Below are 16,221 nucleotides of genomic sequence, written 5' to 3' on the forward strand. Positions count from 1 at the left end.
ATTTACATCGAACCGAAATGAATCACTGTTATGATTGCCGCTAAAATGTATTCAATTTAATTCGATTGTTTATGACAAACTGGACAAACTGATTTGTTCGCAGGTCGTTTTCGATTGAAGGCGTTAGAGTTTACGCTCTGCGATGACTGCGATGGCGGCCCACCAGGAATCCTTGCACGAGAGGCTGCAGCCGGTGGAAGAGCCCCTGTACCTTCACCATGGCGCGTCCTGGCCCGAGACCGCCGACCAGCAAGACGAGCACAGCATCGACGCCTCTCCCTACTACAACATGCCAAAAAGAAACAAGAGGAAGAACTTCAAACCGCGGTGCGCTCCCAACGCCACGACCTTCTCGGACGACTCTAACGGAGCCAATGGCGACCGAAGCCCCGTCAACGGCAACGAAAGAACCACACCCGAACAAACAGAAGACGATTACCCTAAAATAGGAGTAACGAATTTTAATTTTCTCAAAGGAGTCGCTGTCGACCTAAGTAGGAGACTAAGCACCGACTCCAACGAAAACATAGATTCAAATTACCAAAATAGGTTACCCGATGACAAAAAGATTGAGTCGTTCCAGCGCTCGTATATAGATAGCTTACAAATAAGCCAAGACGGCCAAAGGGATCGGACCGTCCTAAATTTTAGTAATTTACAAAATAAATCTTTCTGTGCCAAAAATCCTTTTGCAATATCTCAGTTAATTAAGACAAACTCGCCTCCTAGAAGAAGGGAGTCGGAATCAGATGATGATAATAAAGGTCAAGATATAAATGCAAATGATAGGTTAGGAGATAACCAAGAACCAATGGAGGTTAGCGAGACACAGCAGAATGGAGATGGGTCAAACGCTACTAACAAAATGTTACGGGACTATGCAATGAACACGATGAAGGAACTGCTAGGGATTTATGGATTGTCTTCCAATGAAGTAGCTGACGCTATAAGTGGACAGATCAGAGCTTTGGAAGCACTCCAAGGTAATCCTTCAAACCCGATTAACTTTAAAAACCATTTACCTGTGGAAAAAATATTAACCAATAATTTTTCAGGTAAACCTTTTACCCAACTGCCTCTGAGTTTGAAACGAAGGCACGATTCTGGAGACGGCGACAAAATCCGTAGAAGGTCTTCGTCAGCGACTGAGGATGAAGGCTCTACGAATATAACCCCACCGAAGACACCTGACAATGACATGGAGGCTCAAAGGTATCATTCATTACTTCATTTCCTTTTTATTGGTTTGTTAATGTTGACACCTGTGCTTAGCTGTGAAAAGTTCAATCAGCAGGTAATTCTTCGTGGACTTCCACAGAAGAAAGTGGCCAAAACCATTGTCTTCTCTAGATTTTTACCGGCAAAAGTATTTCTTTGCCACTTATATCATAGTTAAAAACCTTTTCAATGTAGTCTCCTGGCTATGATACTAACAAGAATTCCTTTCACAGACAAAGAGCGCTCCAAATAATCAACCAGCAGTCAATGCGACTGTTTGGCAGGACTCCTGAAGAAGAAGGGAGCGGTTCTGATGACGGAGAACAAACCCTGGACTTGAGCGTCTCAAGGGACACTGACGGACAGGTATAACTACGAAGTTTAATTATCAGATAAAGAAAAAAATAATACAGAAAGAAAACAGTAACACTAGAGTCTGTGCGGAAAGAGAAAAGTCGTAGAATGTACGGGCTCCCCTACATTCACGGCTCTTCTCTTTCCGCACAGACTCTAGTTGATGTAAACAACTTGCGATCTTATCGCTAAAAAGCGATATCTTCCAGACAGCCCTTAAGTAGCGGGCGCAAAATAATGAGATTGAATGTTTTTAAACGCTATGTGGGCTAGTTTTATTATAAATTAACGTATTGACCCGACCTATATTTTTGTAATTAGTTTGACAGTGTTTGTTGATTTGTAAAGGAACAATCAACGACATCTAGCGCCGGCAACAGCGTGTCGGAGTTCGAACAGCAGAGCTTACTCATGCGCAAGAATCTCGAGGATTTAGCTAATCTGCAGATGCAGGTGTGTATAGTAGTATACCCTATAATGGGCGTGGAACCAGTAATGGGACAAAAAAACATAATTCCTCTAAAATAAGTATCTAAAAGTAGTTTATAAACACTGGCTGTATATTATCATAAATAAGAGTCCTAGAGCTGTTTCAGTTTGAAGTTTCATTAAATTTGGTTGCTTTTTAAGAAATTGGCGTCAACCCAAAAGTTGTCGTGTCACTGAAAAAAAATACTACTACGAATTCTTAACAACTTCGCTAAGAGAGGTGAGTTAATTTATTAAATTTCAATTAATTAATACTTGATGAAAACTAGAATGTGTTTTGTTAGTTGCATTTACCATGAGATAAGGTATACAACACACTATGTTGTGAGTCCACAGATGTAAAAAAATAGTGGTATTTGGCCCAATCCCATTATAGGAGCTGTAAAACTGCGTACCTCCTATGATGGGACAATTGACAGAATGATGCTTGCCATGCCATAATTTCATGTTTAAACAATACAGAAGTAAAATGTAGTTACGAAATATGTCAATCAGGAGGTATTCTCGGACTTCGGATAAATTAATATCGTTTTTCCAAACTTTTATTTAACTTGCCCTGTTAGTTAGTGTGGGTCCAATCTTGGTAGCTGAATTTGAGCCACTTTTCGATTTCCGATTCAGTTGAAATTTTGTGTAAGTATGTAATTAAGTATGCAAATCGGATGATAATGCAATATTATGGTAACATGGACCTTATCTGATGATGGAGACAGGAGGTGGCCATGGGAACTTTATCGCAATAAACCCTAACTAATTGTGTTTGGGTATATTAGAATTGTCTCGATGGATCTAATACAATAATAATTGGCTGTGGAAAGAAAAATACATTCAGCGATAAAAGCTTATACCAAAAATTGATTTTTTTGCCGTAACTTATTCCCCATTTCAATATTTTATACTGATAGAGCAATGTCCATTATTGGGGGCCCATTACTGGATCCACGTCCATTACCGGGGGCCCATTACTGGAGCTTTGGTGTCCATGACTGGAGAAAAAAAGCATAGTTTTAATTTGTTAAATATGTGGAAACTAATTGCTGTATCTTTGATACAACACGCCTAAAACATAAAAGACGGGTAGGACTTTCATCTTTTAACACGCTAAGCGGTAGACCATTCACATGTATACGGGAAATATCATAAATACTCCAAATTTCCTCTTAAATGTCCCATGACTGGTGCTGTTACTATATAACCCCCTTATTTATAAAACTTAGTAAACTCTTATGAACCTCTGTTAAATTTTGACCTCTTTCCAACAAACAGAAATGTCAAAACAACGGATAGGGACAGAGATGAAGATTTGACAAACTTTATGAATAACGCCATGAGTAGATACCAAAAAGAATAATAGTAATAATGAGAGGAAGGATTTTACTTTTATAAATAAGGTTATAACTTACAGTTCAACGTTTCATAATATAAAATGAACCTTTTCATTTAAGTGCATTGTGAGACTTTTATGAGTTTTATAGTGAAGAATGTACCCTATGTTTTAAAAAAATACAACTCTACCAATACCTATAAGTACATAAAAAAATCAAATTAATAAAAATTTTATTCTTTCCAGGGTTTCTTTCCAAAACCAATGACTGATGCCGACGATTCGCAAGAAAGAAAACTGCAAGCAAGCGGTAAGTACTAAATTCAATTGCAGTAAAAGTATACGAAACACTGACATACAAACGATTAGTAATGCTTTAATATCAGTGGAAATATTAACGTAAAGCCATAACAATTAAGATTTAAAAAGAATGACACGATTTATCCAATATTCAATAATGCATTCATTATACCGCTAAATTGTTGCATTAACTCAATATAAAACAAATTAAAATGATTTTGATGACCAGTCATTAATGCAAGTAAATATAAAAAAACAAAAACATCGTAGTATAATAACAAAATTACAACATAAGATAAATACATTCATACTTAATATGTTTGTTATAATTCTAACTGCCGTATTTCCACGGTTAAACTTAGTTGATTAAAGAAAATCCCATACGTTTTCGTAACTCAGAGGATCTTTTTTAGGACATACCTACCGTAAAATTGCGCTGATAATGTACAGAATATGGAACTCAACCTGTTCTCCAAGCTTTATCAATATAAATAAATAGATATTATATAAAACAATAGAAATAAAATACATAGAAAACAACGATGACTCAGTAACAAATATCTGTATCATCACACAAATAAATACCCTTACCGGGATTCGCGGGACCATCGGCTTCATATCCAAGTCACTACTCACTAGGCCAGACCCGGTCGTACGATACAAAAATCTATATAATCTGACAAAAAAAGGACGGAAAAAATAAAAATCGGCCATAAAATGTGATTTTACATTTATGTGGTAACGCCTCGTGCCCGCCTGTACCCGCTAAGTCCAGGTGCGAGCGAATTAGCGCGTGCTCTCGGTTTCTTCTCGTTAGTGGCTTTTAACGGCGAAACTGTGTTTATGTGTCATTGTAACTGCAGCCTTGCAATATGACACGTTCTGGCTAAAACGCAATCGAAATTAGTTTAAAAATTTTCGAAAAAAGTTTTCTTAAAATGAGAAAATTACCTGCAACTCTTTCTTTTAAGTAATTATATTATAAGCATGCAACCACATGCTTATTTGTAAAATGTAAAATGAGTCCTAACGGATAAACGAAAACTACTCTAAACATGATTATGATCAAGAATCAAAATGGTTAAAGCGTCACTTTTACGCTACAAAACTGTAAAATGAACTATAGTACACGACATTTCCGGACCGATATGACCTTTAATCTTACCTTAAAAGCCAGGAACGTACATGCAATCCCTCTGGTATTGCAGGTCTCCATGGGCGACGACAATTGCTTGCTTCAGGCAATACGTCTGTTCGTTTGCCTCATATGCCTAATCTTTGTAATTCCATGCTAATAAGTTTGTTTAATGGAACATATTCAGTTTTTTTTAAGCCAACGCATAACTGTATCAATAATGATATGCGCTCAAATTACGATTTAAATATGACGGATCTTTAGAATGCGATCGATCACCTTAAATGATGACTATACATTACCGGTTTCATATTATTATTATGTAAGAATAATTTAAAATATTGAAATATTATATACACAACTCAATTTCTTTGAAATAAGGACTCAAACTGATATTTAATCGAAATTGTACAAACATCTAATGAAATACATTTGTTTTTCAAGTTCGAGGCGTTATAAAATGTTTTATTCACGCCAAGATGGGACTCCGCACTCCACAGTAAGTACTGTCACCTACAATAATATGTTACACTTCGAAGGCCGCAAAAATATATTATTTATTATTATTTATTAGTCAAATAAGTAACACAGCATTACAGTAAAACCAAGGCACTGTGAAACTACAAAAAAAATACAATACAAAGAAACTACAAATAAAAACAAATAAAGACAAATTAAACATTAGATTTGGGCGACGACGTAACAGCGTGGCTCCGTTGCGTCGTCTGACTTGGTGTAGGATTCGGCAGGTTGCCCCGGTACCGCCGAAACACCACACCCTTCGGCCAGAAGTCCGCGCTTGCGATGGTGTCCTGCAGAGATATATATGACACGCTCTTATGGCTCTACAAATAAGATCGTGTCAGATGTTTCTGCGGCCTTCGTTGTGTAACATATTATTGCAGGTGACTTTACATGCATCTAAAATTTAGGTTTAGGTATATAAATATATATTATTTTTGATAGTTAATAGCAACAATGTACAACAAAATTTCTTCGCTCTATAAGATCTAAGTTCTCCACAAAAGTGTACATTCCTAACACATTGCCGTGAAAAATGACGGCCGCCTAATTTATTCCCTGATCAACCACTGTTGTTTCCGCATAATTATCGATTCCACACAAATATTAGTCTTGTACCGTCAACGTCAAAGATATGTTTACACTTTTGCACGTTATTCCTTTGTAATAAGGCGAAAAATGTAAACATATCTTTGACGTCGACTGTGCGTTGAACCCGGTGAGAGTCCGATGAGTCTTTTCAAATTGTCTCATTAGTCGCATTTAGCTGGTCTTGTTTACTTTCTGTACACGACGGCGTAGCCTCTCATGGGATGCTGATACGCAATAATGTGTCAACCCACATAATTTTTCAATAAGATGTCAACTCAAAAAATTGACGCTTAAAGTTGACATTTTATTGCAAAATGCATGTGGGGTGACTCATTTTTGCTAAATATCATCCGTTTAAAGTATTGACTCATGCTAGACCGGGCCGTGCCCGGGCCGAGGCGTCCGATGTATGTCATTTTCTATAACAGTTGATCGGTGATCATGTGGTCTTTCCATAGAAAACGAAGCGCTGGAATCTCCGGCCCGGCCCCGGCCTGGTTTAGCGTGAGTCATCTTTAAGGTGTAGGAAACATACAAAAGTCGAAAAGTCGTTTTTATTAAACTTCCACAAAAACTTATGCCTTGTTTCTATAAAGATAATTTGTCGCACTTTCGTAAATGTCCAAGAAAATAACCTTCAAACACTAAAGTCAAAACTTTAGACTCTTTTGTACTCATTTTGTCGAAAGTTAACCTCAAAATCTTTGTAATTTTCAATTTATCCGTCAAGTAAGGGCAAATCTTCCAAGATCACGCAATCTTGGCCTTTAATCTTATTTGTCCTTCCTCAAATCAGGTAGTCAGTATTTTTAGTCGTTTCCTCCCGGCCCCTGGTCTCAGAAACCTCGGCGAGCAACACTAATCCGCTCAATCGAGCTAGTTCACCCAATTGTAGCTAATGGGCTACATGATCTGTTTGCGTTTCGACATACGCCGCGATGAACCGTGAACGACATGCTTGGTTTATAGGGAAGTATCATTATCAGTAACGGTTCTTTTGTTTTAAATTTTTTTTAGTTAAATTATGAAGATATCGAACACGCATTACAATCTGACTTATTTCACGTGTTCTATAGTTAAAATTTGTATCTTATTCGACTTAAAATGAGCTGGTTAGTCAATATAACATTGTATAAGGCACCTTATTAAAAAAAAAAACAGAGACATACCTAAATAAAGTGAATTTTGAAATGAGGTATTCGATTACTATCTCTAAAATAATAATTTCTATAAGTATACAGATAAGTAAGTATAATTCATAAAAAAAATATAAAGCTAAAATTATAACGCAATGTTTTGGAAGCATTTACATTAATCAAACGAAACTTCAAGAAATTGACTATCAGAATGCCCATACACGAAAACAAATTAGCATAAAATTAAGGACAAAATTACTTAACTCAAATTAACTCTAATGACAACCGTGTACTGTGTAATTTTATAAAAAACAAAAGCAACAGCAACCAGTTTTAACTGTTTCCAAATTGAGTCGTAATAAAGAAATCATTCCAGAATCGAATTATAAGTACAACAACCTAATCGATTAAAATCGATTAATTATTCGATTACAAGCACAACCGAATTAGAATAACTAATTCATAAACCGTTCTATATGTAGGTGTAAAACGTTGTAATATTGATAAATACCCTAACACAATAAACATCAGAAATATAGAAGAAGCCGTGTTTTTAATTGCTATAATTAACAAATTCTTAATAAATTATATCTCTATCGCCTTAGGAGCGCACGGTATAATAATTTATAGAAAAGGAGGGGAATATAAAGTTGTTTAAAGTAAAAGGGACAGGGATATTGGGAACGTTGGGACCGGTGGGAGGCGAGTCGATAATCGATGATTTTATCAAACAATCGATTTGTCATCCGATATCTAGGCAGTGAGTTCGCCGGCGGCGGCTTTTGATTTTTCCAATATGTTCTAATTTGTGCTTTGGCGTTATAACTGGCTGAATTCTATTATTACGTCTTATATTCCGCCAAATATATAGTTTTTATAGCATTTTGGGGTCAATATATTCATAATTTACTCGATTTCGTCAGACATTCATCTCAATAACTGTAATAATATAAAACTACGAGAAATATTGTTTCAAAGATATTCGTGACTGTACTTTTTTGGCGTGGCAAAGTATCCTACCTAATTATAGTATTTATTGCCTATCTAAAACTAAATCGGCTACGAGATTTAAGAGTTCAAAAATCGGTTATTCGATTGATGTTAACGAATAACCGATAGCAAAATAATAGCGAAGAGTGAGCGTAGAGAGATTCTAACCCCCTTATTCATAAAACTTTACGGGCCTGAATTAGTTAAATTATGTTTTATCCCTTTCCTACAAATACGTAAGTCAAAATAACAGATAAGGACAAACGATTATTAGCTAATTGAGGATTGTAGCGCGTTTATGAATAAGGGGGTTAGTCTATGCGCCTGCTATTTTAGAAACGATAAAGGTAATAAAACAAAAATCTTTTGTTGCAAGCTTCTTTAAATATGAAAAAAAAAAATATGTTAATTTTTCACTTTTATTTTACTTACATACTAGCCCACCCCGTCATTTCTTCCACCCTAGGGGGGAAAAGAAGGGGAGAAAAGAAAGCAATCCTATATGTCCTTTTCCAGACTATCTGTGTGTCAAATTACATTAAAATTCTTAATGTTGTTTTTGGGTGACTGAGGAACAAGCATTAAAAATCGACAAAACCAAATTTTAACATTTACATAATTAAATACAGGATGTTTGGTACATCGTTTGCCAAATTAAAACGGCAGATAGGTTGACTCATTTGCTATCTTCCCAGGTCTAGAAATTTTTAATATTGCACACTTTATTTTCAGTTCTATGTCAATTTTTCGTAAAATTCAAATTTTTACTTGAGCAGTAGAAAAGAAAAACCATGGCCAATTTTTTTTCTATCCATGAGTAGATAGCAAATCAGTCAACCTATCTGCCGTTTTAATTTGGCAAACGATGTACCAGACAACCTGTATAACATTAGTAAGAATTAAGTACGCACATATAAACTTATACGACGCCAAGCAAGGCGGCGCGATCTCACGGCAATAAGCACCCACCGGACGCGAACCTAGATGCCCAGTAAATGGGAAACCGCCTGATTCGCCTATTGCGGCCCCCACAGGATATCACGGAAAATAACGGCCGGTTAAATTGGGATTTTATTGACAATTGTTCCTCTTGTGCCGCTGTGATTTGTGAATGTGGAGCTAACTTCACTGTAGATTTTAGGATTGGACTGTGGTTTTTTAACGTGATTCACAAGTATTACATAACTAGATAGTATTCGAAAAATTTCTGTATTAAGAAAATCCTTTATTATCAGTCGTTTAAGCTAGTTAAAATCTAGGTTGAACGTTGGGTTGATAGGATTAGGGCTTAAATATTTAAATATTATTATAGGCTTAAATATTTAATTTTACTCAGATTAATCTAAATCTAGTCAGTAAGCTCTACATATATGGCTTAATGTTACTAGTATCAGACGTCGATATAATAAATCGATATAAAAAATATATATTCATAGAAAACATTCATAACTCAGAGAACAAGTATCCGCGATAAACGCAGAAATAAATGCCCTTATCAGGATTCGAACCCAGGACCTCCCGCTTGGTAGAATCACTACCGACTAGGCTACAAGACCATGTCCTACTCAATCTAATCACCCATTGCTAATTTAAGTATCCTGATCAAGTACTAATGAAAATAAAGTAGCTTTAATATACCTTCGATCTTATTAGACGTACAATCGTGTCGCGAACTTCTATCGGCCATAATTAAACTCGGATCGATTGAATCGTAAATTTCAGGGGTCTGTTACACATTGGCACTTAGTTAATACGGGGCCTCCGGCTAGAATAGGTTAATTCTGATTTTACATTTTGGTAAAGTTTTGAGCTTGTTTTGACACGACTTTGATAGTTGCTGACGCTGGCTGGGCCCTGCATGCGCGCGTCTGTAAAGGTAACATTCCATTTCTGACCGCAGCTGCACTACTGCTCCGACACGTCGATGTTATTGTCAATTTCCATAGGAAAATGAATAACAAGACAATGAATGACAGTAACGTCGCATCAGTAGTGCAGCTGTCGTTGGAAATGGATTGTCCCCTTTAGCCTTTGGTATAAGGCTCACCCGGGACCTGGGTATGTCCTTAAACTACGTCCAGGACCCCGGTATGTCCTAAACCACGTCCAAGACCACAGGTGGACGGGCAGCAGCGTCCCTCAAATTCGGTGTACTCAACTGCGATCGCCAACCCGCCTGCCAAGCGTGGCGATTATGGCATTCACCCCCCCTCCCCTAAAGGGAAGGCCTATGTTCAGCCACAAAACAGATAGGTACAGAAATCAATCTACATACAAAGCGCGCTCGAGCAACGCACACATAGACACTGCTCACGGACACGATATCTCGGACCAGTTGGGACCAGTGCGAGCGGGAGTGCCATCCGCTTGAGACACACGTCTGTGAACTTTTTTGTGCAATAATGGAGAAACAAAACAAAAAGTTATTATAACTGTACAGTGGACGGTTGTTTAAATTCAACATTAAACGGTGAATTGTCGTTTTTTAAGCTACCAGTGGTTTCAGAGATAATGCGTATGCGAATTTATTACATTTTACATGAGAATGCGAATTTATTACACTTAAAAATATAATAATCGTGTATTTCGCCAATCTCGGAATCATCGCAAGATATTTTCTGTGGCAAATTTGTAATATAACAACGACGTTAAAATTAAAATACCTATTTGAGTTATTAATGTTATTATTAATTTATATTTCCATTCTTCCCGTTTCATTCTCAACAATAAATCAAACAACTAAATACGAGATACGATATGATTAGATACGAGTGCCACTACCACGATAGTTTTTTGTGCATAAGTCATAGTTCGCAACAATCGCAACCCTAGAGCGACCGCCGAGCGTAGGTATGAAAAGTAAAGTACATACATGTGATTGACTTCTGTACTTATCTATTTTGTGGTTCAGCAGTGGACGTCTTATGGCTGAGATGATGATGATGATGATAAGGTTCACTGTACAGTCAAGTGTAAAAATATGGGTGCACTCATACTCAAAAATATGTCCCGTAGCTCGTATGTCAGCGAAGTAAGAACTATGGCACATATTTTTGAGTAAGTTGTATGCACCCATATTTTGACACTTGACTGATATTCGTTGCAATCTAATTCGAACTTTTCATGAACGAAATAGTCGCATTTCTTTTGTTTCGTTGCTTTTCAAACAAATTAAATTCATCCTTGCGCCATCCCGGCATTTTGCCACGGCTCATGGGAGCCTGGGGTCCGCTTGACAACTAATCCCAAGAATTGACGTAGGCACTAGTTTTTACGAAAGCGACTGCCATCTGACCTTCCAACCCAGAGGGGAAACTAGGTCTTATTGGGATTAGTCCGGTTTCCTCACGATGATTTCCTTCACCGAAAAGCGACTGGTAAATATCAAATAATATATGATGAAATTAAAAATATGAAAAGTTTGTATAGTGGCCCTTACGAGTATAGAGTCGCGTCATTAAGCATTTCGCTCGCACTTATAGCTGCGCGTGAGACGCACTGCGTCTCAAGGTCGTATCATAACAAGATCAAAACTATAACAATTGTTACGTCAGAATTGGCCTCCATAATGTTGTATAGATATAGTATTGTAGAACTGTGGATGCGAGCCCTTTTGTTAATTAACTTAGAGCTGCATATCCTGTCGGCGGGACAGAGGCGGTGTGAAGTCGAAAGGTTACATTAAAACTAAAAATATTTAAAAAGTTAGTTATGTTGTATCGAGCAAAATATACATTCGAATAATAAAACATAGCTTTATTTCTGTATGGGATGTAGTAATGTTTCTTCTTGTTGTAATTCTGAATAAATGTCTCCATTTTTTTACTTACTCAAGTAAAAAAAAATCTTACTCTTAACTTTTTTCTAGCTGAAGTGACATGATTTTCAATGGTTATTGTTGAATTCTCATTTCCGTTTCTTTTATATACTTACTGGTATTTTTTACGTAATATGTAATCAATCGGATATCAGACACCATAATTTATAAAAGCTAACTTTAAACAAAATACCAGATTTTTCGCAGTTGAACGGATGTGTACCGACCATGAAACTCATTTACAAAAACGCATTCAAAATAATGGACGATGTTAATCGACAAAATTTTTAAAATGGACGCACTGATTACTCATGCCTCATTTGTTTTTGTAGTCAAAGTAATGAAATGAAACATATTTAGGCTGCGTTTCCACCAGAGATGTGCAAAGATGCTTGTGTTTGCTATCACTAAAGTTACCTATTCTCGCTCAGCGCAGCTCTAGTCGGCAATTTTCTATTGTTTCTCAACTCATAACTCGCCACGCATCCTCGCACATCTCTGGTGTAAACGCAGCTTTATTCTCAGGCAACTTTTGGCCAATAGATCACCAAAATAACATACATATTAAAACAATAAAACACAATGTAAAATAACGTCTCCACAGCTCTGTCTAGAGACTTAAGTTATTTTATACAAGAGCCAGCCAGTCTAGGAAAACGCTATTAATATTCAAAGGTTCTATCAATTCGCAATAAAGCCTGGCGATCCGTCGACTTTCCTCTTCCATAAATACTAAAGAGCGTGTAGGGAAAATATATAAAAAAATCACACCTCCATGGATTTAATGCGCGTATAATTTCTTTGTGGCACCGCGCAGAATGTGAACAGACGTCATAAAATATGCATTTCTTTGGATGCGTACGCGTTGCCTGCACACACCCGCGCTCACGCACACAGACGTAAAGCATTCTGTGTTTACACGCTTGCGAAGGGGCATGGATTACCTCACATAGACTTAGCATATTATATAAACACTAGAGGTCACGCATAGAAATACTAGCACTCCATAAGCCGCACTACTCAATTGCATCCTACACCATTTCACATTACAAGAACTCACTTTTTCTCCTTAAACTATACATTTAGAGTTGCAACTACATTTAGAGCCCCAATATGCAGTATTATTGCATGGGTATCTTGAGTTGGGGCATTCCAAAAAAGTGTCCAGTTATGTCCGGTAAGAGACACCATTTATTTAAGACTTCCAAACAAGCTAAGAAGCCAATAATAGGCATGATAACGTTTAGAAACTTTGCTTTAAATTCGACGGTATATAATACTTTCTGTAGGTTATTAAGGTAGTTTTCATACGCGTCACGGCCCCGACATGTAGACCTTTTTGTGTAAAGGATGACTCACGCTAGACCGGGCCGTGCCCGTTCCGAGGCGTCCAATATGTCATTTCTATGATGGCCTTCGAGCAACACCGGCTTCCGACACATCGGAAATGACGGCTGATCGGTGATCGGTGCTTTCCATAGAACCAATTGTTTTACATGCTCTATCTTGCGTGTGTAAGCGATCAGCCACGCACACACACGTACGATCACAATAACTCAATCGCAATACACTCTCAACGCTTTTGCATATTCATTTGAGTTACAGTTTGTATCTTTGTATAAAATTATAATGCATTATGTGACCCGGAGCGTCTTCTTCGTTTTACGTTATAAAAGGCAGATACTAGCATTCTTCGATGCTTTAATTTTACCTTTTTTGCGCGCGTGTTAAATCAGAATGGATTGTTTCTAAAAAAGGCATAAGCCCAGCGTTTTTCTTGCTTGTAATGTTAAACTTATAATGATCAGAACGACCGGTCTGGTCTAGTGGGTAGTGACCATGTCTGTGAAGCCGATGGTCCTGGGTTCGAATCCCGGTAAGGGCATTTATTTGTGTTATGAACACATATATTTGTTTCTGAGTCAAGCCATTCTTAGTATGTATATCGTCACCTTGCACCCATAATACAAGCTTTAATTAGGTTAGGGCTAGCTCTAGCTTGATCTGTGTAGGATGTCCCCTAATATTTATTTATTTTAGTTGCCATAGTTAATCTTAGCTTCTGATGAAGACGCCGGTTCGTACCGGCCTCCGCTACTAGGGCTTGGTCACTTTTTCTTTAACACGTGACATATATCAGTTTATTATTAATATAAATAAAAGTGTCTTCAAAAAATCAACAGAAATCAGTAGTCTAAAATAATTTTGAACTTTTAAAAGAAGTTCAAACCAAATTAATAACACTTATGGAATTCATGAAGGTCCCTAATTCAAAATTGCAAAAACGACTCTGGAACTTAGGAGATTTATAAGTATAACTATTGTACTTTTTTATTATCTTAGGGAAATTAGTTTAAACATAATAATGAATAAACTTATAAATATGTGGGTACCTTCTTCGATTTTATTTAACCTAAAATCTCCGGATTGCCTAACTCTGGGCGTAACTGCATACTAAAAACCGTCCAACTGGAAAACAATAGAAAACCACACCTTCCAATTTTATGTAAAAATTACTTCATTTTTAAGAAACGCCTCGAAAACAGAAAAAATAAACAATCAGACGAGCATTCGCAGCGGTAACGCCTCTCAAATTTGATTCTTTTACCATTCACAGTCATACAAAAGTCGTATCCTACTTTCCAATTCACAATAATGGTAAAATGTAATAGTAGAGACGAATGGAAAATGAAGACAGTTAATCTTTATACTAAGTTAAGTCGCTTTTGAAATAGCGCTTGTTGTATTTTCTCAAAAAATAACGTTTAAAATTGTCATGACCCTACATCATTTTATGTAAAGAGAGAATAATAACAGGGCTGAGCGCTCAAATTTAGACAAATTTTCATTTAAATAAATAATAAATCCACGCAAGTCACTTATAATTTTAATTTCAAAAACCTGATTGCTTGAGTATTTCGGAATAATCAGATTTTGACCGCTCATTCCTTGAATAAGCAAGTCGACGTGACTGCATATCGCCGGGTGACAAGCAAAAGTCACTAACTAACGTCATTGAAATTATTGGACAATATCTAAACCGTGTTACAAGTGTAATAAAGATCATTGTTAATTTAATTTTTTGAAAGTACTTAGTGACTTAGTGAGTTTTGCTTGTCACCCGACGATATTGAGACACTGACAGTCTATATTAATACAGTTCTCTAATAATAGACAGTGGTAATAGTCATGTGACCCCTTCATTTGTCGCCTATATGCGTAGAATGTTAATAGCATATTATGCTGATTTTATATTTTATACGTGTCACGGAGTTATATTTATGGTCATGCGAACCGTATGTTATGACAACGCTTGATTAGGGTTATCAATCGCGTTCCAATAAAATTATGAGAAAAAAACGTACTTATGTGTTTATTGCTATGTCACGATTTAAAAAAAACTACGTATACCGTAAAATGTGCCTAAATAACTCCAAAATTCGATATAAAACAAAAAAAATATTTTTTTTTAATTTTAATTATATATTTTATAATTAAAATTTAAAAATTATTATATGGTGGCAGGTATGATGAATGATACAAAATGATACAAAAGTCGATGTAAAGTAGACGTAAATGAGGTTCCGATAGCGGTCCGCGATCCGCTCAGCGGGGAGAAAAGTAGGCAATTTTACGATAGTTTCTTTTGTGGTTTTTAGTTGAAGATCGGTAGAAATTGAATTCTGTATAAATGTAAAAAGTAGCAAGTTGTTTCTCGTCAATAACATATCGAATACAATTAATGTCAATTTGACATCGACGTCCCACGACTAAGTATACCGTTTAATTCCGTTATTCATTATTTTTTATTTCAAAATTACTGCAGTTATTCTTGAACAAAACAAACAATTCATAATGACTTTACCGGCCGACTTTGCAACATCAAGATAATTCTTTAAACTTATTGAAATTAAAACAAAACCACATTCGTTCGTACATCTGCTGTGTAAAAAGAAAAGTACAACGCTTTATGCTGCAACGTGCTTTGACGTATCAAAATTATATTGGAAACGTATTGATTAGGTACGTGCGCGCGACCGCTCGAAAGTCTGCAAGTTAAAGTGACATTCCATTTCCAACTGCAGCTGCAATACTGTTCATTTTCTATGGCAATTGACAATGACAGCGACACGTTTCCATAGTAAAATGAACAGTATTGCAGCTGCAGTTGGAAATGGAATGTCACTCTTAGTGATATATTGCAAGCTACACGAAAAATTCTACATTTCTTACATATTGTTTTAATTAAAACGGATATTTAGCAAAACATTTTGTAAAGCTTTATCAAAAATTATTGTAGAATTTAGAGGAATATATAAATTATATATGGCGTTTTAAACTATAT

At 36.4% G+C, this 16,221-nt stretch overlaps 1 protein-coding gene across 1 annotated transcript in view; it reads left to right on the top strand.

The window, feature by feature from the left end:
- The window catches only part of LOC134675402 (uncharacterized), a 111,168-nt gene that overhangs the window by 73,616 nt on the left and 21,331 nt on the right, over positions 1-16,221 (top strand). The window contains exons 4-8 of the mRNA XM_063533609.1: positions 104-983; positions 1,056-1,212; positions 1,452-1,584; positions 1,921-2,025; positions 3,632-3,695. Of these exons, the coding sequence (XP_063389679.1) occupies positions 143-983; positions 1,056-1,212; positions 1,452-1,584; positions 1,921-2,025; positions 3,632-3,695 (1,300 nt within the window). The 5' untranslated portion in view covers positions 104-142. The remainder of the gene's footprint in view (positions 1-103; positions 984-1,055; positions 1,213-1,451; positions 1,585-1,920; positions 2,026-3,631; positions 3,696-16,221) is intronic.

Source organism: Cydia fagiglandana, chromosome 22 (assembly GCF_963556715.1).
Source record: "Cydia fagiglandana chromosome 22, ilCydFagi1.1, whole genome shotgun sequence".
Classification (NCBI taxonomy): Eukaryota; Metazoa; Arthropoda; class Insecta; order Lepidoptera; family Tortricidae; genus Cydia; species Cydia fagiglandana.